Genomic DNA, 24,654 nt, shown 5'->3' with positions numbered 1-24,654 from the left:
AAATCCTGAGGTAGACTAGGCTGCAGAACTGGTTGATAACGTGCTCAACAACTTCATTAAGTTCCTTTCTCTCCTTCTGCCTTTCTCAGTTTTAGTTTTACCTTGAGGTGGGTAGAAAGGTGGCCCCTAGAGTTTCAAAATCAGAACTGCAATGTCCAGAGGAAGTAAGAGGTCATTTCTTCCTGTGTCTTTCTTAGGAATGGGGCAACTTTTCCCACAAGTCCTCAAAAATCATTGCCTTATGCTAGGACTAGTTCATGCCCACTCCTAAACTAGTTACTTGGAAATAAGATTACTATTCAACTTAGCCTGATCATTTGATGTAGAATAGATGGTGGAGAGTCCACTTCCGTGATCATTATTCCAATCCAAAATTGTGCTGAGAAGCACTACCCTAAAATGTAGGCCTTTCTCTCGATCAGAAATAAACAGCTGTTAAAATAATCTGGATATATTTAAAAAAAACACTTATTTATGGTACTGGACCTTCTTCTGTTGTATCTAAATTTTCACAAGAATATTTTTATCCTTGTCAAAATTTTCAGAGAGCAGAAACAAACTGATATTCTTTATAAAATGATATGATCTTTTAAAAAATATTTTACTTATTTATTTGAGAGAGAGCATGAGAGCAAGTGCATGAGCAGGGGGAGGGATAGAAGGAGAGGGAGAAGCAGACTCCCCACTGAGCAAGGAGCCCCATATGGGGCTTGATCCCAGGACCCAAAGATCATGACCTGAGTCAAAAGCAGACGTTTAATCAACTGAGCCACCCAGGTGCCCCTGTAAAAGGATATAATCTTAACCTGCAACTTTTTTTTTTTTTTTAAAGATTTCATTTATTTATTTGACAGAGATCACAAGTAGGCGGAGAGGCAGGCAGAGAGAGAGAGAGGAGGAAGCAGGCTCCCTGCCAAGCAGAGAGCCCAATGCAGGGCTCGATCCCAGGACCCTGAGATCATGACCTGAGCCGAAGGCAGAGGCTTAACCCACTGAGCCACCAGGTGCCCCTTAACCTGCAACTTGGACTCACTGTTGTCAAAAGTAGACTTCGGATGGGTTTTTGAGATTAAAAAAAACCCTCATTCTCTGAGAAATGAAACTAACTTACTTCATTTTGTCAGTGGATTGATTTATGAATGAATGAAACTAGGTTATGAATTATTTTATAATGTGGATAATGGCTTTTCAATTTACTCTTCTGTTGAGCTACGTTTTCATATACTATATTGGGTTTCCGTAAATCTAGAGAGAGTTCTTATATGAAATATGTCCTAAGTGACAACTCATTTACATACTGTTTTCTTATATTCAGAATTAAAGACTCTTCAGAAAGAACAATTACTTCATCACTTACCTCTGAAGAAAATGAAGGTGACTTTGAAGACAGAGTTTCAACAGTAGATGAAGTAATATGGTCAAGTACCAGTGAAAGTAAATATCAAGTAAGTCACTTTAGTGAAAGTCATATGATATCTTCAAATGGGACTAGTTCATCTTTGTCACTGTTTCATTCAGAAGTAAAGAAATTTTTTCCAAGCCATGGAGGGTATCCAGAAAATGAACATGAAACAATACAATTTTCATCCAAGAAATTATTTTCAATAATGAAAACCAACAAAAATAAAAATTTAGTATTTTCTTCTGACTTTAACTTTTCAAGAAGTTCTAGAATCACTGTAGGAAGTGAAGATATCGATGTGGCACCATGCCCTTCTGCCCACTTATTTCTTTCTAGGGACCAAGTCAGACTTCTGGAAGAAAATGTGAGAAATCAAATTGCTTTAAAATCCAAAACTACATTAGAGAATAAAATTACTTATCTGTACTCAAGACTTCAAGAGTCCTTGATCCAGAATCAACGTTCTGTTAGAATGGGTATTTCTGCCCAACCACAAGATTCTTTTGCAGGACAGAATCCTCCTCAGAATCAAGATTTTTATGAAACCAGATTTACTAGTCAAGCCCAACAATTTGTTAACAACCAAGAATCAACTAATAGCCAGCCTGATATCATGGCCAGATACTTTGCGCTACCTCAGGATTTGATAAGGAAGTCATTTTCCAGCAGCATGCAAGACTCCTCCCAGACCCAAGATATGGACAGAAACCAACATTTGGTCGATGTCTCATATTCTGTTGAGACTCAAGATTCAATCAAGGGCCTAGAGTCTGATAAAAACTTCAGTGAGGCCCAGTATTCTGTTTGGCTTAAAGATTCAAATAAGATTAAATATTTAATTAAGGGGCAAAATGCTATTTTTAAGAATGCCAGATTTCTAGTTTTAACTCTAAGTCCAGATTCACTTGCAGAAGGGGTGCTGCAAATGGAGAGTGTAAAGCCAGGGGGACAGAAACAAATTGCTTCATCAGAATTAAGTCAGTATTCTGTATATGGCTCAGGGCCTCTTTCACCTATCCTTAAAAGGCAGAAAAACAGGAGAAAAGCATTACACAGTACGAGTAAACTTAGTCTCAAAGTTCCATCTCGAAAGTCAAAGAAAACACCAACTCCATGGGTATTTCAAATGACAGTATGTCACACTTCAAAACCTAGCAAGTTAGGATGCACGTATAATGCTAAGGAGAAAGAATTACATCAAAGGAAAGGTATATCAGATACGGCTTTGCATCTTACGTATGTTTCCAAGCTTATTCCTCCCTATGTTAAGAAGTATTCCAGAAAAAAACTAGTGAGAGTCATGCCAGGTGTAACGGGATGTAGACATTCTCTGTCAGCAGATGCAGAGAATGTTGATTACCTGGGGTCTCTTGAGAAAAGAGGAACCTCGGGCAGTACTAAAAATATAAAGGAGCATGACGGAGAAAATAAAGGACAAAAAACCATTTTACCAAAAATCCCACTTCAGCTAGAACAGTCTTTCATGGTCAATACTTTTCAACTAAAATCACCTTGTTCTTCCTCGATAGATATGACCTGGAAGAATAAAGAGCCTCTTAGAGACCCAATTATACAAGCAAAGGAAATCGGTATTGCAGAGTTTCATGCCCCCAATAGTAAAAAAACATCTGACCTGCATATTCCCAAGCAGGAGGCCCCTTTAAAAGAAGCTTTATCAGAACCTTGGCAAAAATGTGTCTCCTCTACGGAAGTGGAATCAAACAGGAGAATGAAAACACAGGAAGACCTAAAAAATACAGAGAATTCCCATCTTCCACTTTCAAGTGGAGAGAAGTTACCAACTAGTTCGCCAGAAACGAAAAGGGACTTTCCACATGGAAACATACAAAAGCAAAAAGATCTTCTAGAAATTGCTCTGGAGACCTCAGAGGTTCATCTACTTATTTCACTAGGAATCAAAGAGCATAAGGCCAGTGAACAATTAACAAGCGTAAAAACTCAAGAGAGTACAGAAGATGTAATTATGAAGGAAAAGAAACCACTACTAACATTTCGTATTACAGAATGTGATAACCTGAGTGAAAGTGAGGGACTGGAACATGACACGAGAGGCAACATAAAAAACATGCAAGGCAAAAGGATCTTTGCTACACTTCACAATGCCACTGACACTATCATTTCTGAACCACCTGATGTGGAAGTGCATAGCAGATTAAAAGCCAAGATAGATACATCAACAACAGGGGTTAGTCATTCAATGGCAACGAAGAAATTACCAGACGAAAAGAAAACATGGGAAGCAAAGTACATTGAGAAGAAATGTGTATCTAACAAGCCACAAGAACATGACAGAGAAGAAGAACAACAAACTTGTCAAGAAGCATTTCCACAGCTGACTCAAGATTCCGGCCTCAGCCTGCGACTGAAGCAGAAGCTGAAATACGTCAGATTTAAAATAAAACAGAGCAGTTCAGAAAGTAGAGAAACTCAAAATGAAGAGCAAGAGGTGCAACCACAAACTCTTCCTACAGGAACAATTCTGGGGACTAGTCCATGCCCCACGACGGGTCCATTTCGAGTTGAGGTTAAGCAAAGCAGACACAGACCTACGGGCAGAGGAACTGCAGAGCCAGAGAATCCTCTTCCGGGGCTGGAGAACTCACGAGCTGGCGAAGTTTTGACTGAAACAACAGAATGTGGTGTCCCCTTTGGTGGAAGCCCCAGAAGGATAACAGAGGATCATATTACAGAAGAAAAGGCAGACCTCCAACAAGTTTTACCTGCAGCTGCTCTGAGGTCCTTCATTATCCAGATGCTTCCTTTATCATATTTAAAAAGACAGCAAATCAGAAAAAAATTGTCGGGTGCAAAAGGGGTACTCCGTCCCAAATCTATAATTATGAAAGTAAAGAGGCCAACAAATTTACTGATGCCCAGTATTAGTAGGCATGGTACTGCAAGTCTTAGGAAAAGATTGAGCGGCAGTTTTAAATCCTTAATTAAAGAGATGCTGCAAGATAAAATTGTGGCAGATGAGCTTGTGAGTGTTACTTACCCTCGCCAAAACATGTCTGTTTTGCCTTGGATTAGAACACAAAGCAGATTAAATGCAGAGAATCTCAGTCAGACCAAGCTAAAACAAGAGAAATCAGAAGATGAAAGGATAGAAAAGTATTCAGATTCTATTAATAAAGGCAGTGACTCTGGCAACACACTAGAAGTTAAATTGCAAGACAAAGTGAGAGGAGACAAAGAAGCTCCACCAGAAGCAGTCCTTCATGACAGCCGGGGCCTCCGATCGGATGCCAATCCAGAGAAGGAATTCAAAACAGAGGAAGAAATACCTCCACCAGTTACATCCTTGGAAACCCTTATGGAGTCGGTTTACTCTCCCGTAATAGACCTAGTTCATGTTGAGAATATGAAGAAAAGCCTAACAACACAAGCTGACTTAAAATGCAGTGCAGATTCTGAGACACCTCTCCCAACATCAGAGACACCTCTCCTAACATCAGAAAAATCACTGGCTGAAGACCCTTCAAACCAAACCAGAGAAAGTGATGTTCTAGATTATGGAAGTGATACAAGGGAAATGGGTTACTTTTCTGCAGAAACAAATTCTGCAGAATTACCAAAAGATTTATCAACAACCTTTCCAGAGACTTTTAACTGCCACATGCCTAATGCAACTCATTCCAAAATCAATAAAAACAAAGTAAGATTCTCATACACAGCAAGTTTGGTGAAGTCTAGACCTGTAGATTCGAAGACTGTGAAGCCATCAATTTCACAAGTATTTAATAGCACAGGTCAGAGAAGGACACTGGACTCCAAATGTAAGGCAAAGTTGGAGAAGATCAACCAAGCTAATGGACTGGTATATGAATTTATAAATACCCTTTACTCTCCCATGCAGAGCTTCTGTCCTGCTCAGTTAAAGCAAGGGGAATTAGAGGAAGTGAGACCACGGTATGTTGATTTCTTTGACAAGAGCTATGCGTTCCATAACCAAGAGGAAAAAGTGGAAGGTGGAGAGGAAGTAGAGCCAAAAACTTTGCTAGAAGCAGCTTCACAGCATACCCAGTATCTCTGGCCCAATGCCTCTCAAGGGAAGGAGACCCACCTTGATGAACCAGACTCAGTGCTGGACTGTTTAACACAGGAGCTGCCTGTTCATGAGCGAGATGTGCAGCAGCAAGCATGGTTTGCACAAACTGCACTGCCTACTGGCCCCCAGATGGGTCCTAGAGAAGCTGAGGAACTCAAGAAAGTCAGCAAAACAGAAAATGACATAATAGCCCCTATGGGCCCAAAGATTCCACCTCCCAAAGCAGAGAACTCATCATCTGATATACACTTCAACACCATGACTAAGGGTGGCTTACCATATGGTGGAAACCCTGAGAGGGTACTAGATTCTTATTTTGTGGAAAACAATTCAGAGGTACCAAAAGATTTGCAAGCGACATGCCTGACTTCTTTTGGTTCTATTGAGCCCTTTGTTTCTAAATCTGAAAGAAAGAAAAACACATTAGAATTAGGAAGGAAGCACAGAACAGCAAGTCACAGATACAGAACTATCAGGGGGAAAAAGCCATCGGTTTTACATACACTTAAAGGCACACAGAGCAAGGGACTGCAGTGCAATTTTAAAACAAAGATGAAAAATCCACAACAAAATAAAAACAGAGCAGATGCATTTCTCAGTGTCATTCAGTCCAACATGCCTATTTTGTCCAACACCAAAATGAGTAGCAGGTTGAATGTAGAGACAGATATGCAGAGGATAGCAAGACTTGATTATATGCAGCCAATGCAAGACAAATTGCTAAATGGAAGAAAAGTGTGTTGCCCAGATTATATTGTGAGTACTTTAACTGACAGTGTGAGAGATGAGAAAGAGGAGGAAGGGAAACATGAAACTTTACCAGGTCCAGAGAATAGCCGAGACTTTATATTCAGTGCATATCAGAGGAATTGTGACCTTGTCAAATCAGATGAGGAACTGAAACAACCGCGAAGTATAAATTCTCAGGTACAACCACAAAAACATGGTTCACAAACTATTTTAGGTTCTGCTTCATGCCCCATATTGGATCAGTTTCGATTTGAAAAGCTGGAGAGTTATGCTAGGTTTTTACCTCCAGAGTCAGGGGGAGCAAAGATGGATGAAATCATTTTTTCTGCAAGAGAATACGGTGTCCCGTCTGAAGCAAATCATCAAAAGGAAGACGCTGGTGGTATTGAAAAGAAAGACACAGTGACTTTTGATTTCCGCATACCTGCTTTATCTACATTCAGAAGGAAGAAAAATTTTAAAAAATACTCAGGCACGAAAACTTTAGTGAATCTCAAATGCGGAATTTTAAAAGCAAAGAAACCGTCAGTTTCATACATATTCAGTATGAAGGGTGGTGCCGGCCCAAACCATAGAAAAGAATTGGGATATAACTCTACAGCCAAAATGGAAGAGATGGATCAAGGTGAAAAAGTGGCAGCTAAACTATATTCTTTCACGGATAGTACACCTGAGGTTAATATGTATAGCAAGACAGAAAGAGGAAAAGGTATGTTAGGAGAGAGAAGTTTCAGTTCTATACAAGTAAAGCAAGTCTTATCACCACAGGAAGAGGATATTATTTCAGATGACACTAAAGAGAACAGTCTTCAAGATGCAGAAGAAGAAAGTGAGCAGGAGCCATTAGAAGTAATTCTACAGCACAGCCAACACTTCAAATTCCGTTCAGGCCACAAGGAAGAACTTGGTTTTCATCAATCAGAAAACCAAGGAAGTGGGAGAATTCTGTTTGTTACTGAACAAGACATCTCACAACAAATGCTGCGTCCAGATTCAGTGCAGGGACAGAAGCCGAAGAAAAGCTACCAGACACAAAGTGGTGCGACATATACAGTAAGTTCACAGCTTCCTTTTCTAAAGTCAAAGAAATCACTAATTGATCAAGTTTTAATGGATCCTAAGTGTCCACTTAGGACAAGTGACCCAAGTGTTGGGAGTCATAAGGGGGAATTTTACAGTCATGATAAAGAGGAAAATGCAGAGTTTATAAAAGATCTCCAAGCAAATGTCCTGGAGTCTTTGGTCATCTCCACACCTGGTCTATCTGAATCTAAACTGCAGAGAAAGACATTTGCATGTACAGCCTTAAAAAATAAAATTAGTCCCAGATGTGTGATTATGAAGGCAAAGAAGACACCAGTTTCACCAATATTTAATATCTCAGGGAGTGGTTGTCTAAAAAACCTACGTCCAAAGACCCTGAAATCACAGATTATTGACTTGCTAATTCATATAAAATGCTCTGGGATCCTGGAAGATCTTATTGCAGAGAGAAGGAAAGGATTAGCACAAGAATTACCAGCAACACGTCTGGAGTCTTGGGATTTATCCACACTTGCTTTACCTGCATTAAAAAGAAAGAGAAGCAATTTAAAGTATATAGACAAGAGAAATAAAATGAGTCTTGAATGGGTAACTTCAAAGGCAAAGAAGGCAGTGATTTCCCAGACACTCACTATCACAAAACGTGGCACACCCAGCCATAGAAGGCAATTCACATGCAACTTCAAAATCATGATGAAACAAGGGAAACCCACGGCCGACATGAGCCTAAAAGCCACCTCCTCTCCTCTTCCTGTTTTACTTGACGTGAAAATGCATAACAGAATGAAAGCAGAGTCTGATGTGTCCTGGAAAATGAGATTCAGTCACAAACTGCAACAGCAAGAGGAATCACCAGATGGAGAGAGAGCCTGCTATGCTGACTCCAGTGATTGGAGCCGCCGCGCCTCCAATGACACGACGGAGGTCAAAGACCCGTGTGAAGAGGCAGCCCCATGGAGTTCTGAACACCCCAGCTTCATTGCTGGTAAAATGAAGGAGCTTTACGTTGTGAAGTCAGAACTAGAACTGAAGAACTCAGCAAAGATAAAAATCCCAGAACCACTTAACACAGCCCTGGAGCTGCAGCAACAAACATTTCTCACACAAAGTGTATTACAATCTGTTTCTTGCTCTATTTTGAATTCCCTGCCCTTTGAGAAGCAACCGAAAAGAACAAAAACACAAAAAGGTTTACGATATGCAAAGAGTCCAAAGATTTTATCTCCAGTGCTAGAGAAATCAATTCCTAAATCTTTAATTGTTACAGCACAGAGTGACATCCCAGCTGAAAGAGGCCCTAGAAAGGAACTTGCTAGATCTCCAGAGGAAAAGATAAGGTTGCGAAAGGATTTACAAGGGAGAACCCGAAAGGGCTTCGATTTCTCCCTGCCAGCGCCAACTGAATTTGAAGGTGGGAGTAATGCAGCACAAATCCCCAAGTCTAGAAATGGGAAGGCAAAAATGGCATCAATTTTAAAGGCAATCAACATCGCTAGGTCTGGTGCTCTTAGTCATGGAAAGGAACAGGACGTTACCTTGGAAAACACGGCCAAAGAAACACCTCAAAGTACGTCAGATACATTTTTGAATACCTTCCCTTCACCGACACCCATTTCACCTGCCATCAAAACACGTAAAAAAGTAAAAAAGAGAGACCTATTAAGAAATAAAAGCAATATCATACAGCCAGAACAACATGAAGGGGAAAGACTCTGTCCCTATTCTTCTAATAAATGGAGCAGCTCAAGCAGCACATCAGAATCAAGATGGCAAAATAGAAAAGAAAGAGAGGACGACCGAGTTTTATTTGAAGCAGGTCTACAATTCCTGTATAATACAGGAAGGAGAAAAGATCAAAATATGCTTCTTACGGAGGAGGACGTGCAGCAACAAACACTGGTTTCAGAAAGTAAATTGGAAGCTACTTGTTCTCCTCCGATTCCATTTCAAACTGAGGAGCTGAGCAAGACTCTCCCACCACAAGAAGACATACCAAATGGAACAGAGCAAAAGATTCCATTTCCAAAATCAGGGAAAACAACGTTTGACTACTTAGTTGATGAAACAGAGCGTAGTACTGTGTCTGACGGGAGCCCTGCAAGGAAGCTAGATGTTCACGTTGCAGTTTCCCTACAACCTGAAGAAGAAGAAGATGTTATAAAAACTCCAAAAGTAATGATGCACAGAGTTGATCAAAATATCTTACCTACCAAATCAGGGAACACAGTACTTGGAGATCCAGGTGATAAAAGGTCTGGAAGGAAGAAAAGTGGTCCCATTGCCAAGAAACATAGAATGCTGCAAAGAGATTTACTAACAACATCCACAGTATCTCTTTCATTTGACTCCGAAAGTCAGGAGAAGATATTAAAATTTCCAAGAAGGAAAAATCGTAGGGGTCCCAAATGTGTAACCATGAAGGCAAAGAAGCTTCTTTGTTCACAGATGCTTAATATCACTGAGCATGATCATCTCTACTGTAGAAAGGAACAGGACCACAACTTAAAATCTATAATAAACGACATGCAACAGAATAAAAGCACAGCAAATGCATTTTTGTCTCCCATGCCTGTTTCAACTGATAACAAAATAGATATTGAAATGCATATCACATCAAAAGCAGAGGCGGGTCAACCAAGAGTAATACCATACAGCTGTACTTCTGCAGAGCTAGGGAAATCAGCATGTGATGGGGAAGTGTGGAAGGCCAACTCAACTGATCCACAAAACAGATCAAGCAACACAATGAAAATGAATGTGCACCATGAAAAGGAAGAGGAAAATATCCAAAAAATATTATCGGAATCAGTCCCACACTATAAGCAACACTTCAGTTTCAATGCCCATCATATGAAATATCCTGGTTCTTACCAATCAGAATCTGAACTGAATAATTTAGAAGTCAGAAGCACTTGGAATTTGTCTTGTGCAGCACAAAAAATGAGGCCAGAAAAACGCTTTAGAGGAACTATTTTGAAGCCCGTCTCTAGACACGTGATGAATTTTCAAGTTGAAAGAGTGAAAAAAAGTCTTCATACTCAAGAAGGAATTAAATGTATGGGAGGAAGAAAGACTCCATTTCCGAAAGCAAGGAAATCAGAGACTGGTTCAATACAATGTGGTGTTCTCTGGGATGGAAATCCTAGGAGAAAATGCGATAGTTGTATTTTTGAGAAAAAGGCAAGGAATCAAAATGACTTCGTAAGAACAGTCTTAAAATATTCAGATTTCCCCAGCTTTGATTCATGTGAACCTAAAAGCCAGAGCTACACAGAGTTTTCAGGCAAGAAAAGTATAATAAATCCCAAGCATGTAACTTTGAAGGCAAAGAAACAACCAGTTTCACAGTTGCTTAATATCACAGGATGTTTTATAGGAAGCCATAGAAGAATGAAGGGGTGCAAATTTCAGTACAAGATGAAAGTGAGGCATTGGTTTGAAGGTGTGGGCGAGGCATCACTCCTTGCTGCTGTGGAAACTAAGATTCCACCACCCAAGTCAGTGACTGATAAACACTCCTTCGAAGCAACAGCAAGGGGCACTCTGTATAACAAAACACTTCACAGAAATCTGCATGGTCGTATTACAGAGGAAAAGGTAGAGTTACAGGAAAATTCAGCTACAACTTTCCTGGAGCCTATAGATTTCTTTTCGCCAATTTTATCTGACTCTGAAAGCCAGATAAGCACAGTACAATTATTAGAAGAGAAAATCACATTGAACCCCAGACGTTTAACTCTGAAGGAAAAGGAGCCAGCAATTTCACAATTACTTAAAATCAGAGGGCGGTTTACCACAAAACGCAGGAAAAAACTTGGATCCAGTTTAAAAACCAAAATGCAACAGATACGTCAAGGTAAAAATGTGGCTGATACATTTCCAACTACCATGTACTTCACACCAGATACCTCTGACATTGAAAGACAAAATAGATTCAAAATAGGGATGGACAGAATATCAAGGTTTAGTCATGTACAACCAACACAAATGCAGTTGCCAGTTGAAGGGCTACTGATTTCACAACCACTTAATCCCACTGGTCATGCTGCTTTAAGCATTAATGAACAACAGGAAAAGAAGAGAGACAGAAAGAGAGAGAAGACTGCATTAAATGTGGACCTAAAATTTGTATATGAGTCTATGCCTATTTTATCACACATCACAATGGAGCAGTCACCTAGTACCTGGGGTATCTATGAAGACTCTTCTGAAAAGAGACATACCCTAAGCAAAGCAGGTGCTAGTTCTGCTTATGCCTACGCACCTATGCATCCTAAAATCATAAAACATAAAGCTAAGGCAAAAACAGCAGATGTGAAAAACACTGTGCATACCAAACGGATGAGACTGAAGGCAAAGAAGCCACCTGTCTCCCAGCTGTTTCATACTATAGGTTGTGGAACCAGAAGAAACAAAAAGGAACCGAGACATGAAATGAAGAAACAGAAGGAGTTCCAGCAAGATAAAACCATAGCAGATTTATTTCTGAACACTGTTTGTGATTCTGGATCTCTTTCATCTCAAATTAAACAATTTACAGAAGGAGAACGGGAGAAAGACAGGCCAAGTAAGCCGATTTACCTTCTTCCACAGGTAGAGCTGGTGAAGTCACTAGACAAAAGAAAAATGTCATCTTCAGAGTCCACTGATATAAAGAGTACTATATCAAGAAATATCAAAACACTGAAACAGTGTATTAGAGAGCAAAAAGAAAAGGGCCGAATCGTTTTACTAGACATTCTCCCACAATGTAGAGATCAGTTAGTGATTAGCCAAGAAGTGAAGAAGGAGCTTGACCATGTGAAAATAGGAGTAGCTTTGAACAGAGAAGTCCACCGTGGTCTAGCTTCCCAGAAGAGGGAAATCAGTTACACTGGGTTAGACATCCCAAGAATCAGAACACATACAGAATATGAATTCCTTGTTGCACGAAGAGCAAAGCACAAAGATGCAGACGTAGTCGAACATTCAGTTTCAGTTCCAGGGGGGAGAAGAGTATCCAAGAAAACCAATGTTTCAGTAAATTCAAAAGGACAGAATATATTTCTTAAAGAGTTGGATGCTTCTCAACAGATGACTCGCAAGGAGAAAGAATTCCGGAAACAAGGAAGTATTTCACAGACAATTTGGGGATCTTTTGCCTTCTCCATTATGGAACCTTCTCATCTGAAAAACACAGGAAAGGTAGCTGAGGAAGATACGTCCACTAACAAAAGGACTATTTCACATCTATTGAGAAGAGAAGACATAAAAGAAACTGATATCTCACGAGCTTCAAAAGGACAGCAGTTTCTTTGCACCAATCTGCAGGTCCGGCAAACTATGTCTGCAGTGCAGAAAGGAGAGGGGAAACCAGATGGCATTCCTGTAAGTATTATGGATTCTGTGTCGCATCCAAATAGAGAGCGTCTTCAGGTAACACAGGCAATAAATACAAAGAAAGAAGACATAAGCACTCCTATAAGTTTACATGTACATCCATGGAGAAAAGAGCAATCAAAGTTAATGGATATTCCATTAAGATTAAATGGATGGAAAATGACTTTTTCTGAAAAACTGAGGGCGAAGCAATTCCATAGTTCTAACCAGAATAAAGAAAATATTCTGGAATCCATTTCTTCTTGCATATTGGATCAACTCTATAATGGAAAGCGAAAGAAAAAAGTCTCAGCAAAAGGAATGAGTTCAAAAGTTTTGAGTTCAGTGGTAGACAAAGCACTGAATGAAGTAGATACTCCAGTAGATCAACCTTATATTAACTTGCATAACAGAAGAAGAAAGGAACATCAAAAAGAGAGTACATGCGAGGTTCTCCAAACATCAGTTTCTCATTCCTCGATGGATGTACTTCAGATTAAGTTGCCATGTGTAAAAAAAACATTGAAGGCTCCAACATACCACACTGCAAATACAGAAGGGATTGGCTTGCATGTGGAGGGAAATGAAGAGCATCCAGAATGTATACATCATACTTCTCCAAAGTCTGCATCTCACTCTTCGAGGGATGTATTTCAGAGTAAGACACCATCTGAAAAGAAGGCATCAGAAGAAGTAGTTAGCACTATGGAATACATTCCAAGTACAGAAAAAATTAGCTCACTCTTTACAGGAAAAGAGACCAAGGTGCAGACAGATAAATGTAAATCAGCTATAAAACTGTCAAGCTTGTGTACTTCCTTACTGTCTCTATCACATACTAATGTGGATTCGAGAATAAAAGTAGGGCAAGAGAAGTCAGGAATACCAAGGAGCTGCCTTCCACCACTAAAGCACCAGGTATCACCAAATGTCAGGAAAACTTCATTTGCAGAGTCTGTTAATAGAGGTAGCTTAAGCAATGTAAGAGAATCAGAACATTTGCCACAGGGAGAAAAGGAAGATAGAAAAACTGTAGTATATGTGAAAGACATAATGGGTGTCAAATGTGTCGCTTTTAAAGGAAAGAAAACACCTTTTAAACACACACTGCATGGAAAAGAACCACAGTGGAACAAAGAACAAGAGGAAACGATGCAGAAAGATAAAAGCGATCTAGAGATAGTTCAGAGCAAACGCCATGTTTCCATTCCTCCTCCACCTCGTGTGGAATGGGATCCTGAGATAGGACAGGTGCTCTTGCGAGGGATCGCAAGATTTTGTCTTCCGTCACTGCCGCTCCAGAAATTATCAGATGCAATGGGAATATGTGAGGAACCGGCTGATGATATTTTAAGCAGTATAAGAAAGGCAAAATATGTGCCACAGAAAGATAGAGGGGAAATGGCCTTGGAAGCAATCAGGCATCCCAAAAGAATAGTTTTGAAGGCAAAACAGAGTTCAGTTACACAGGAATTACAGTTGGACATCAAAGAAAAAGTGAAAGAGATGGAGAAAGATAAACAAGTTGGGATTTGGAGCAAATCTTGTGTTTCCATCGCTATTCCTCCTGACTCAGAAGTGGACACAAGATTGCTAATAAAAGCAAGATCTTCTTTCCTACAAACAGAACTCAAGGAGTCCTCAGATACAGGAAAAAAAGCATACAAACAGGCTATTTATGGTGATACCTCAAACAGTGTAAAAGAAGCCAAGGAACATGATATAATGGAGGAAGAAGAGGAGGGAGTAAAAATGATTAAAGTCATACTTTGGAGGAAAAAGAAATCAATTTTACAGGAAATCCAGCTGGACATCAAAGAGCAAGAAGAGAAGAGACAAAAAATTAAAAGTGAGCCAACTGTCCTTGTGACCAATACTAGCACTTGCGTACCTGCTCCTTCTCATTTACAAGTGGATACAAAGATAAAAAAAGCAGACTATGTAACTGAAGTAACAAGATACTCTCTTCCAGCACTGTCACAGCAGAAATCATCAGATGCAGTGAAAAAAGCAAATGAAAAGTCCACTGATGGTGATCTCACAAGTGATGTACAAGAAGCAAAAGAACATACACCACAGAAAGAAGAGACTAAGGCAGAGAAATCAGCCAAGAGAGACATGATGCACCCAAAAGGTGAAGATGTAGAAAGAAAGAAAGCACTAGTACAGGACATACCGTTGAATCTTAAAGAGCCCGTGAAAGAGGATCCAGAAAGCGAAGAGCAGGGGAAAGTGGATGGAGGAGGTAAATGTGAACAAGAAGTAGTTCTGCCCACAAGCTGGGCTTCTGAATCTTCTCTAACTCACCATGAATTGAACACAGGAATAGAAGGAGAAGAAGACAGGCAAGGGATAACAAGATCTGCTGTTTCAGAGCTCCAGCTACAGAAGTCATCTGATGCAGGGAAAAGAGTGTATGCAGAGGCAGCTGGAGATGACATTTCTAATGATGTCAGAGTAGTACCAGAGTATGAGCCACAGGAAGTAGAAGATAGAAGAAAAATAGTAAATATAAAATACATAATGTATCCCAAAGGCACAACTTCCAAGGCAAAGGTATTACCACTTCCACATGTACTCAACACCTCTGGGGGTTGTGACCGCCGAATTACAGAAGTACAGACAAGCGTGAAAGAAAAATCAAGATACATACAAGAAAGAAGTGAGCTAGATAAGGTTCTGACAAGACCTTCTCCGCCTCAGTTTAAATTAAACAAAGGTATAGAAGGCAAGGAAGAGAAACGAGTAACAAGACCCTTTCTCCCACCCTCATGGCAAAGGGAATCATCAAATGCAGAGAAATTGAAATATACAGTACTACCTTTGAATGCTATTTCAAACGATTCGAAAAGAACAAAATACATGACACAGAGAGAAGAGGATGAAAAGAATACTTTTGAGAAAGACATAATGCATTCCAAGTATATAGCTTTGAGGGCAAAAAAATCACCCCTTTCCCTTATACTCAAAACAAAGAAATTGCAAGTGAACATCAAAGAACAAGTGAAAGTGGGACAAGAAGATAACAAGGAAACCGTTGTGCTTCTGAGCAAAATTCATCCTTTTCTCACTTCCTCAACTCATCTTAAGTGGGACACAAAAGAGGGGGAACATGAGCCAGAAGTAATAAGAAATGATGCGCCACATCTTGAGCTCCAAGAATTGTCGTCCCCAGGGCAAATAGCATCTACAGAGTCCCCTGGTATCCATGTGAAGAAGGGAGCACAATGCCCACAACAGGCAGAAAGGGACAGAGTACAAACAGAAGCCATGAATGACTCAATGCAGCCTCAGGGCTCAGATTTTAAGACAAAGACATCACCACCTCCTCATGAATTCAGTGTCACTGAGCACAGTGCTTCCAACGAGAGAGGGGAGCCTCAGTGTATAAAGGAGAAAGTAGAAGAGGAGCAGCAAAGAATGGGAGATCCCAACGTGGCTCTGACAAAAACTCCTCCTTCCACACCTTCTCCATCTTACCACAGCTTGGACACAAGAACCAAAGTAGACAAAGACTTGCTTGCAATTACAGGATTCTCTCCTCCACAACTGCTGTGCCCCAAGTCATGTGCAGGAAAAACCAGATATGCAGATTCCAGTGAAAGCACTAGATCATGTAATATAGTAATAAAAGCTTATCAACATGTGCCAAAAACAGACGTAAAGGACAGAGTAAAAATAAAAGGTGGGAAAGGTAGAAGATTCCCCCAAATAATTACCTTGACAGCAGAGAGAACCCCATTTCCACATCTACCCAGTAGAAAGAGGCTACCTTTGAACATTAAAGAGCAAGGAAAAGAAGTACCAGAAGACAAAAGTGAACCAGAAATGGTTCTGAAGGAAACCTATGCCTCCTTACCTTCTCCATCTTATCTGAAATGGGACACAAGGATGAATGAAAAGGAAGACACATTAAGAATAACACAATCCTGTTTTCTACCACCAAAGATTCAAGATCCATTCAGTTCAGGCAAAAAGCCATATATTAAGTCATTTGATGTTTGTGGGTTAAAAGAGAAGGACAGACTCAAAACAGATACTGAAAACAAAGTGGTCCCAACACCTATGGCTATGAGGGTAAAGGAATTACCACTTTCACCTGTACCTGATACCAAAAAATTGCAGTGGAAATTTAAAAAGCAAGAGAGAAAGGTGCAGAAAGATGAAAAGGACCTAGCTACACATCTGGAGAACATTTGTACTTCTTTACTTACTCTACCGTACCTTAAATTTGGTTCAAGAGGAGGAGAGGGGTACATGATGAGAATTACAAAACTGCCTCTCCCACACCTACCGTCCAGGGAATCACAAGATGCAGTGAAAACAGCATATGCAGAAACAACTGATGGAGAACTTTCAAATGCTGTAGAAAAATGGAAAGAAGACACATTACAGAAAGAAGTGAGGGATAGAGAGAAAAACGTGGATATGAACAGTAGAGTGGATCCCAATGATAGGTATTTAAAAGCAAAGAAATCGCCTCATTTACTTAGATACAATCTAAGTGACCTTCGACGGAAAGCCAAAAAGCAAGAGGGAATGGCTCAGGAAGGTCGGTGTGAGCCAGGTGCGGCGAAGCTGACTAAGACTTGTACTTGCCGAGCTTCTCTCCTTCACTTCAGCACAAATACCAGAGATGAGGAAAGGAGAATGCCGACATTCACGACACGCTCTTTTTCCTCAGGCAGCTCCCAGGAATCATCAGATTCTAAGGACAGGGAATGCACAGAGCCCATTACCAGTGATATTTTGATCAGTCCACGAAAAGGAGAGCATCATATGCCCCAGAGAAAGGAAAAGGATGGAGCAGATAGAGTAAACCTTGGGTTTCCCAAACATCAAGAAAAGAAGATGCAGGAAAGCGAAGATGAACCAGGTGTGGTTGTGTCCGGCTCTTCCTCTTCATTATCATCTCTCCCTCATCTGCAGCTGGATAAGGAAATTCAGGTAGGTGATGAAGTGCTGGGACCCGCAAGGTCTGTTGCGGAGAGAGAATCAAATACCAGGGAAGTAGTACATACAGAAGCAATCCATGGTGACGGCATTACAGACGGTCAAAACGAGAAACAACTTGTGCCTCGGGAAGAGGAGCAGGACAGAGAAAAAACAACAGATATGAGAAATACGACACGGATCACAGATATAAGTTTGAAGTCCAGGAAATCACCTCCTTCACTTATGCTCCACAGAACAGAATTGCATCTGAACATTGGAGGGCAAGAACAAAAGAAACATGAATGTCCAGGTAAACCAGCCTGTACAGTGCTAAGAAAAATTTATGTTTCCAGACCTCCAGCTGAACTCACACTGGATAAAGGTATACAAGTAGATGAAGGTAGGCTTAGAATTCAAAGACCCTCTCTAATTCCACAAATGCTTTCAGCAGTATCAGATAGAAAGAGGAGAGCAGATACAGGGGCAATTTGTGCTGTGAATGAAAGAGAAAACAAACAAATGTCACAGAAAGAAAATAAGCTTGAAGTGAAAACAGTAGATATGACGATCAGGATGCATCACAAGGAGGCCCGGATCTCGTCAATTTCACACATCTTTAACACAAAGGAATTTGTGTTGAATATTAAAGAGCTAAAGGAAAATGTGTACAAAGGTAAAGATGAGCTACCTGTGGTTTTGACAAGGACCTTTTTTTCTGTTCCATCAGCCCCTCCCCTTTCTCTAGACTCAGGGAGCAAAATAGACAAAGATGTGCCAGGATTTACAGGATCCTCTCATGCACAGCGAGATGTCCAGGAATCTTCAGGTATCCAGAAAACAGGAATTACAGAGGTAGTTGCTGGTGAGGGTGAAATTGTTAAAAAAGCAGAACACTCCGTACCCCAGGAAGAGGCAGTGCAACAGTGGGCCTCAAACTTTCTGATCAGTGTACGGCGAAGGAATGATCCTCCACGAGTCAAATCTGAAGGAGATTTGAGTCAGTTAGTTTTAAATTCACAGCATGAGGATGTTTATTTGACAGGATTTGGTACCAGAAGTGGGAAAAGGCTGGAGTATTTCTTTACAGGGCAGGAGGTTCAGCCAGAAAAATACAAAACAGAAACTTTCACTACATTTCTTTCCTACCCAACCAGGGAGCCCACTAAAATTGGAAATCTGAAGAAACAAACTGAAATACTGGATAACTTAAACCACAAAATGAGTCCTAAGGTTTTAGTTTCGCCACCAAGGAAAATATCCAAGGAAATATATATTACATTAGGTGCCCCTGTAAGTGCAAAAGGATTTTCTGTTTCAGAGCAAGTTGCCCACCAACAAAAAACTTTATCAAAAGCATCTCCAGGATCTGCAGATTCATATCAATTGGATAAGTCAGAGAATGGTATACACAATCGTGATAAACGGAGCAAAATGCTCTCTCCCAGAGTCTCAGCCGCACAGACAAAAGGATCACTTGAGAAGACGAGAATCACAGAGACAGATGCCTCCCCAGGTATAGAGGGACAAGAGATTGTTGTGAAAAAGCAAGTGGTGCTACGGTCAGAGAGTGGACATAAGACCTGGCTGGACTCCAGCTTTTCTCTTAAGTTCCCATTTCAAAGTGGAAGGCAGAAGGCACCATTGGAAACAGATGTATGCAAGGAAACTACAGTGTACCCTAGAATACAAATACTACCAGGAATACACGTGGATATCACAGTGTTTGATACCATAGGAGGGAAAAGAGAGCAGGGATTGCCAGTTCCAGAACAAGAGGAATGTATTCTCGACTCACTCCAGGAGTCTCTTTCTTCCCACTGGACTTTTCCACTTCAGTCTGGACACCTGGAGGAAAAAAATAAGACGGACACAAGCACTACTGTAAATCTGGAGCAAAAAACATCAGAAGTGGAAGAAGGGGGATTAAAAATAGACAGAAACATAGCTATCCGCCTGGCAGCGGACAAAACAGAAACGCATAAACACACCACGGTCAAGCGGGAGGAGAACAAGAAAAGGGACACAAGCAATACCGTAAACCTGAACATTGCATCTCCAAAGGCACAGAAATCTCAAATTAACACTCAGGTGATAACTCGTATAGCGAACAGCTGCCCAATCAGGCAAAAACATAAAAAGGAGCTAGAAGTCTCGGATGCAAAACAAAATATTCAGCCACAGAAATTGTTTCAAAAACATGTTCTGGATTCATTTTATGCCTATATTCCTCTTTCTCTCAAAGTTAAAGGCTGGAAAGGCAGATTGACAGTAGCAGATTTGAAAGGAGAATTGAGCCCCAAATATTTAACCATGAAAATCCCAAATCATCCAATTTCACAGATTCTTAACAACACGGGACGTGGCACTCCAAGCAAGAGAAAGAAATTAGAGTATGACTTGAAGAAACCAAAGAAAATAGTTTTGCAGAGTGAAGATGCCTCGGGAATATTTATCAGAAATCTTTCTATTTCCGCAATGAGTTCATCTCAGACAGAAGAAATAGTAGACTCTGAAACAAATCGAGGAAGAAAAAAGATACTCTGTCTCTCTGAATTCCAGCAGAAATCACCAAACACTCAGGGGAACAGCTCGAGCACTGTAAAAGAAGGGGACCAGCATTTTATAAACACAGCTCCACAGGATTCCCAGCCCTTTGTGGTGGAGGGGCAACGAAAGCAAAAACTCCCCAGTGTCAAAACAGAAGCAAATCTCCGCAGCAAAACAAAAAAAAAGATTTTCCTTCCACAAACAAAAGAAGAAAGGGTTGTTCCAGGGCATGACAGTTCAAGGACCATGAAAGAACCTGACTTGCTTATGACTGAAGATGAAGAAAAGGCACCCAAACCCATTCTGACACCAACAGAGGGTCTACTCATGTCTGACCATCCGAAGGACAATGTGGACACCCACATGGAGAGTACTCTAATTATGATTATCTCCCCTCCAGGACTAGAAGTACCACAACATGGGATTCAGCCATTCAAAACCATGGAGAGTGGCTCACCCCCTCAACAGAGGGGTCAGAGCAAACCCATCCAGGACGCAACCACACAAAAGGTCCAGCAACAAAAAACTTTTCCAGGAATTGGGCCTATACCATCCCAAGTTAAAAGTAATGAAATAGAAGGAGTGGCACATAGTACAAGTACAGAAAGTTTACTTCCTCTTTTTGAAGCAATTAAGAGTGTCTTTGAATCCCAGATAAAAATGATCCATGACAAAATTTGTGAAGATATACTGGAAAAGGTAAAAGCCCCAAAACCTGATGATTGGAAGTCACCGCCACATGAAGGGAGCCCAGATACAACATCCACAAGGACACCTCCCAAAATGCAGCCAAAGCCCATTTTAAAACGTTTTACTCCCAAAGAAAACAATAAGCTCATTAATCATTTTGAGTCAAAATCATTTGAAATAAAACTGAATCTGATGCCAGAGATGGCAAAACAATCCTTCCAAAAGTTTAACTTTTATCTAAAACAGTCTGTTTCAGAAGATAACCGTTGGAGGCTATACCCAAGACATAAAAAAATGTGCTTTGTGTCTCTAGAAGGGATTGATAGTATAGAACTTAACTTAAAACAGAAATACACCAAGGATTCACTGCCTGTCAGGGGTATGAAGACATTGATTGTCAGTGTTTCCAGGGACAGCAAAGAGATCATTACAAAGTTGAAGAGTATTAGTAAGCTAGAAAGTAGAGCGTCTTCAGTGACTTCTGCTAAGCAGATGCCATTGCCTCATATTCTTCAGAACTACTCAGTAGAAGAAGAAGACAAACTGCGCATACACTTTTCTATGAAAACACTGGAGATTCAAATGAAAGCCTTTCCCAGAATTGTAAGAGAATCTTATGCAATGGCCAGGCCTCAGAATATAAGGAAACCTTTATCTAAATGTATTCATTCTGGTTTCAAAGTACCAAAACGAAAAAACAGAATTTTGTTACTTTTTGAGGAAAAGTCTCTTCATCAAATAGATCTTGATTTACAATACAAATACCTTCGTTTTCTCCTGGGGCTTCCGGTCAGACATATATTCCCCAAACCAGCTGCACTTCCCAAACATACTCTTAAGTTAAACACGGTAGCAATATGTGAGAATATAGGTAACAGGGGAGAAAGTGATGGTGGTCTCTGCATTGATAAAGAACTGTTAGAACAGCACATCTCTTTCAAGAAGCAAAGTCCTCATGAAAACTCAAAATTGAGAAAATTCCTGGAGCCACCCCTTGTGTGTGCTCCTGACCCCAATCAACAAGGCACAGTGGCAAGAGATACTACAGCTCTTTCAAAGTTAAAATCCCACAGGACTCTGGAAAAAGATAAACAATGTCATGTATGGTTTCAAGAAACAGATACATCCAAATCTTTTGATTCGAAGACTCAGGAAAGCACTCCCAGTTTAGTTGATTCCCGTTCAACTCAGATTTCTGAAGATTTTACCCAGAGTCAGACAAATATTGAGAGTTCAGCCAACTTGGAGGAATGCTTAGCTCTTGAAGCACGTGAGAGTGAAGAATGTATGTTTTTAGGAGCCAACCCTTATTTAAGTCAGGATTCACGAGACATTCTATTTGAATTACAGAAAGGCATTCCTTTGGAAAATCTGTACAAGATGAAAAAAAGGAAAACTAATTTGAAACCATTGTACAGGGAAGATTCGGGTTCCCAACATGTAAGAGGCTGTAGAAAACACTCCTCAGTCGTCACACCTTCCTGCGAATCCCACAAAAGCAGGAAATATAGGTTGTCCTCTAAAATGCCATCTCCTGACTGGTTGTGCCACGGTTCATTAAATGCTATAGAAGTTCCGTCTAGATCATCTTCTCTTCCATTCAGTGGAGAGAAGTCTTCAAGGACTACAAGGTGCAGAACCAACCATTCTTTAGCTCCCTTAACAGAATCAAATATCAAATTACATCTTGCAAAAGGCCAAGGCAAACCTCACAGGCATATGGAAAGCAAAGAAGGAAAGAAGGCCAAAATTGATTTATTTAGAAAGAACAACATTCATTGGGACTGTGATTACAGTTGTACACAGAATAAAGAGAAACGCACGAGAAAGAAGAAAGTCCATAATTATGAGTCAGAAAGACCAAATTACTGCCCAAGCAAACCTAAGTTACCATCAAAGCTTCCTCAAGAGGATATCAACTTTCATTTCGAAAGAAGACAAACCCAGCCATTTTTTTATGCCTGTATACCAGCAGACTCACTGGAGATTGTGCCCCAAACCATTCGCTGGACTATTCCCCCAAGAACTTTACGGAAAACAAACTTCAGGGTTCCTCTGGTGGCAAAGCTTTCAAGTTCTTTCAATATATGGACTTCACCCAAGAAGATTTTGGAGTCCCTCCTGGAGTCCTTCAGTCCAGTTTGTCCAAATTGATATTAGCACATCTAGAGTCATCTGAAGTGGAAAACTGGTTGCTATTGTGTTATTCTGTGAAAAATAAAACCACATAAAGTCAAATGGTTTCCTCATGAACTGTTTTCTAAACTGATATATTTTATTTCTGCAGTAAATTTGCACAATTTTTCTGGAGGACAGGATGGAAGAGCAGATGACTTTGGGCTTGATCCCACCATGCGGTGGGATCTCCTTTTAGTTTAAGCTGCCTCCTCGTAATCCCACAGGAGAGGAGCAGAGACGAAGAAGCCCTCTTTCCATCCCACATGATGACTGAGGGTGTGTCTGGAGAAAGGGACCCTGTAAATGAGATTGGGAGAGAGTGACCAGAAAGTTGGGAGGGCATAGAAACCAAAGGGAGAGAGTTTTAAATAGCAGTGAGAGTTCAACAATGTCAAAGGTTACAAAACACAGGTGTAAGTATTGGTTTTGAGGGACCATATTCCTGTGATGATTTGGTCCTCCTTTTGGACCTGAGCGGCAGCTCATTGGCCTGCACCTGATCACCGTCTGCCACTGCTGGGTCACCTGGTCATTTCAGGACCTCAGTCCCGAGCACCTGCCGCTATGCAGGAACATCATCTGAGGGGCAAAAAGTCATCCTGCAGAACTACCAGGGGAAGGGAGACTGCCTCCCAGTGTACCTGCACGACCTGTCTGCCCATGGCCACCTGCCAATGTATTTCCCTGCCCTGGGTTTCAGGGCCCCTGGCTCGGGGGTACCGCAGGCTCACCTCCTGCTGCAAGTGACTGATTTGTGTCAAAATGCTAATGGAGGGGCGCCTGGGTGGCTCAGTGGGTTAAGCCTCTGCCTTCGGCTCGGGTCGTGATCTCAGGGGCCTGGGATCGAGCCCCACATCGGGTTCTCTGCTCAGTGGGGAGCCTGCTTCCCCCTCTCCCTGCCTCTCTGCCTACTTGTGAACTCTGTCTGCCAAATAAATAAAGTTTTAAAAAAATACTACTGGAGAAATGGATGAGAAGTAGATAAGACAAGTTTGGCTATAGATTGAAGTTCAAAGGCTGCGTGAGGGGTACACAGAGGCCCATCCTACTATCCTGTCTTTTTGTGTGTGTATGTTCAATATTTTTTATAATAAAAACTATTAACATATTCAATCTGATTGTCAAACCCCATGGACAGATCTCATGTATAAGATGCCAAGACCGTCATTCTGATGACAGAATCTATTAAGTTGGTTGTAGTGCATGTCTTGGGAGATAAAGTCTTTCTATTGTTAAATATCAAAAACAAATAATTTCATTATTTCTATTGTTAACATAAAAGTTGTATGTAAATTGTACAAAATTATGTACTTTGCTTGGTTAAAAAAATGGAATATTTTGCAATTGTTTGTTTTATTAAGCATGCCCAAATATTCCAAGCATAGTAAATATGTGTTTTAAGAAGATCAAGTAGCATTTATAATAAAAGAAGCATTGTTATTCTATCATGAATATAATGGTGATATGAAAAACGATCATCTATCTTGTCATAGTATTATCTACAAATATTTTCTGTATCTCCACAAGATAACTATTTTTAACAAAATCATTTCACATCTTAAATAGTAACATTGATTTCTTAATATCAATTATTCAATCAGATGATTTTCAATTATTTCATAAAGTCACTTTCTAAGTTTGTTCGAATTGGGGTATAAAGAAAGTTGCACTTTACACTTGG

General features: G+C 40.4%; 1 protein-coding gene and 1 long non-coding RNA gene across 6 annotated transcripts in view; one reads left to right on the top strand and one right to left on the bottom strand.

Annotated features, from left to right (window-relative positions):
- The window catches only part of CCDC168 (coiled-coil domain containing 168), a 28,442-nt gene extending 5,409 nt beyond the window's left edge, over nucleotides 1–23,033 (top strand). The window contains exons 4-5 of one of the 2 annotated variants that reach the window (XM_047720347.1): nucleotides 1,316–14,211; nucleotides 14,947–23,033. In XM_047720347.1, the coding sequence (XP_047576303.1) occupies nucleotides 1,316–14,211; nucleotides 14,947–22,949 (20,899 nt within the window). In that variant the 3' untranslated portion in view covers nucleotides 22,950–23,033. Of the gene's footprint in view, nucleotides 1–1,315 lie in introns of both variants that reach the window. The other variant, XM_047720346.1, reaches the window with a different exon arrangement.
- LOC125094802 (uncharacterized) overlaps nucleotides 22,873–24,654 on the bottom strand; it is a 40,661-nt gene continuing 38,879 nt past the window's right edge. For all 4 annotated transcript variants that reach the window (XR_007125699.1, XR_007125700.1, XR_007125704.1 and 1 more), the window contains exon 7: nucleotides 22,873–23,003. This is a non-coding gene — a long non-coding RNA (uncharacterized LOC125094802). The remainder of the gene's footprint in view (nucleotides 23,004–24,654) is intronic.

The sequence above is a fragment of the Lutra lutra genome, chromosome 3 (genome assembly GCF_902655055.1).
Source record: "Lutra lutra chromosome 3, mLutLut1.2, whole genome shotgun sequence".
Taxonomy (NCBI): Eukaryota; Metazoa; Chordata; class Mammalia; order Carnivora; family Mustelidae; genus Lutra; species Lutra lutra.
This window is presented reverse-complemented; position numbering and strand designations above follow the sequence as displayed.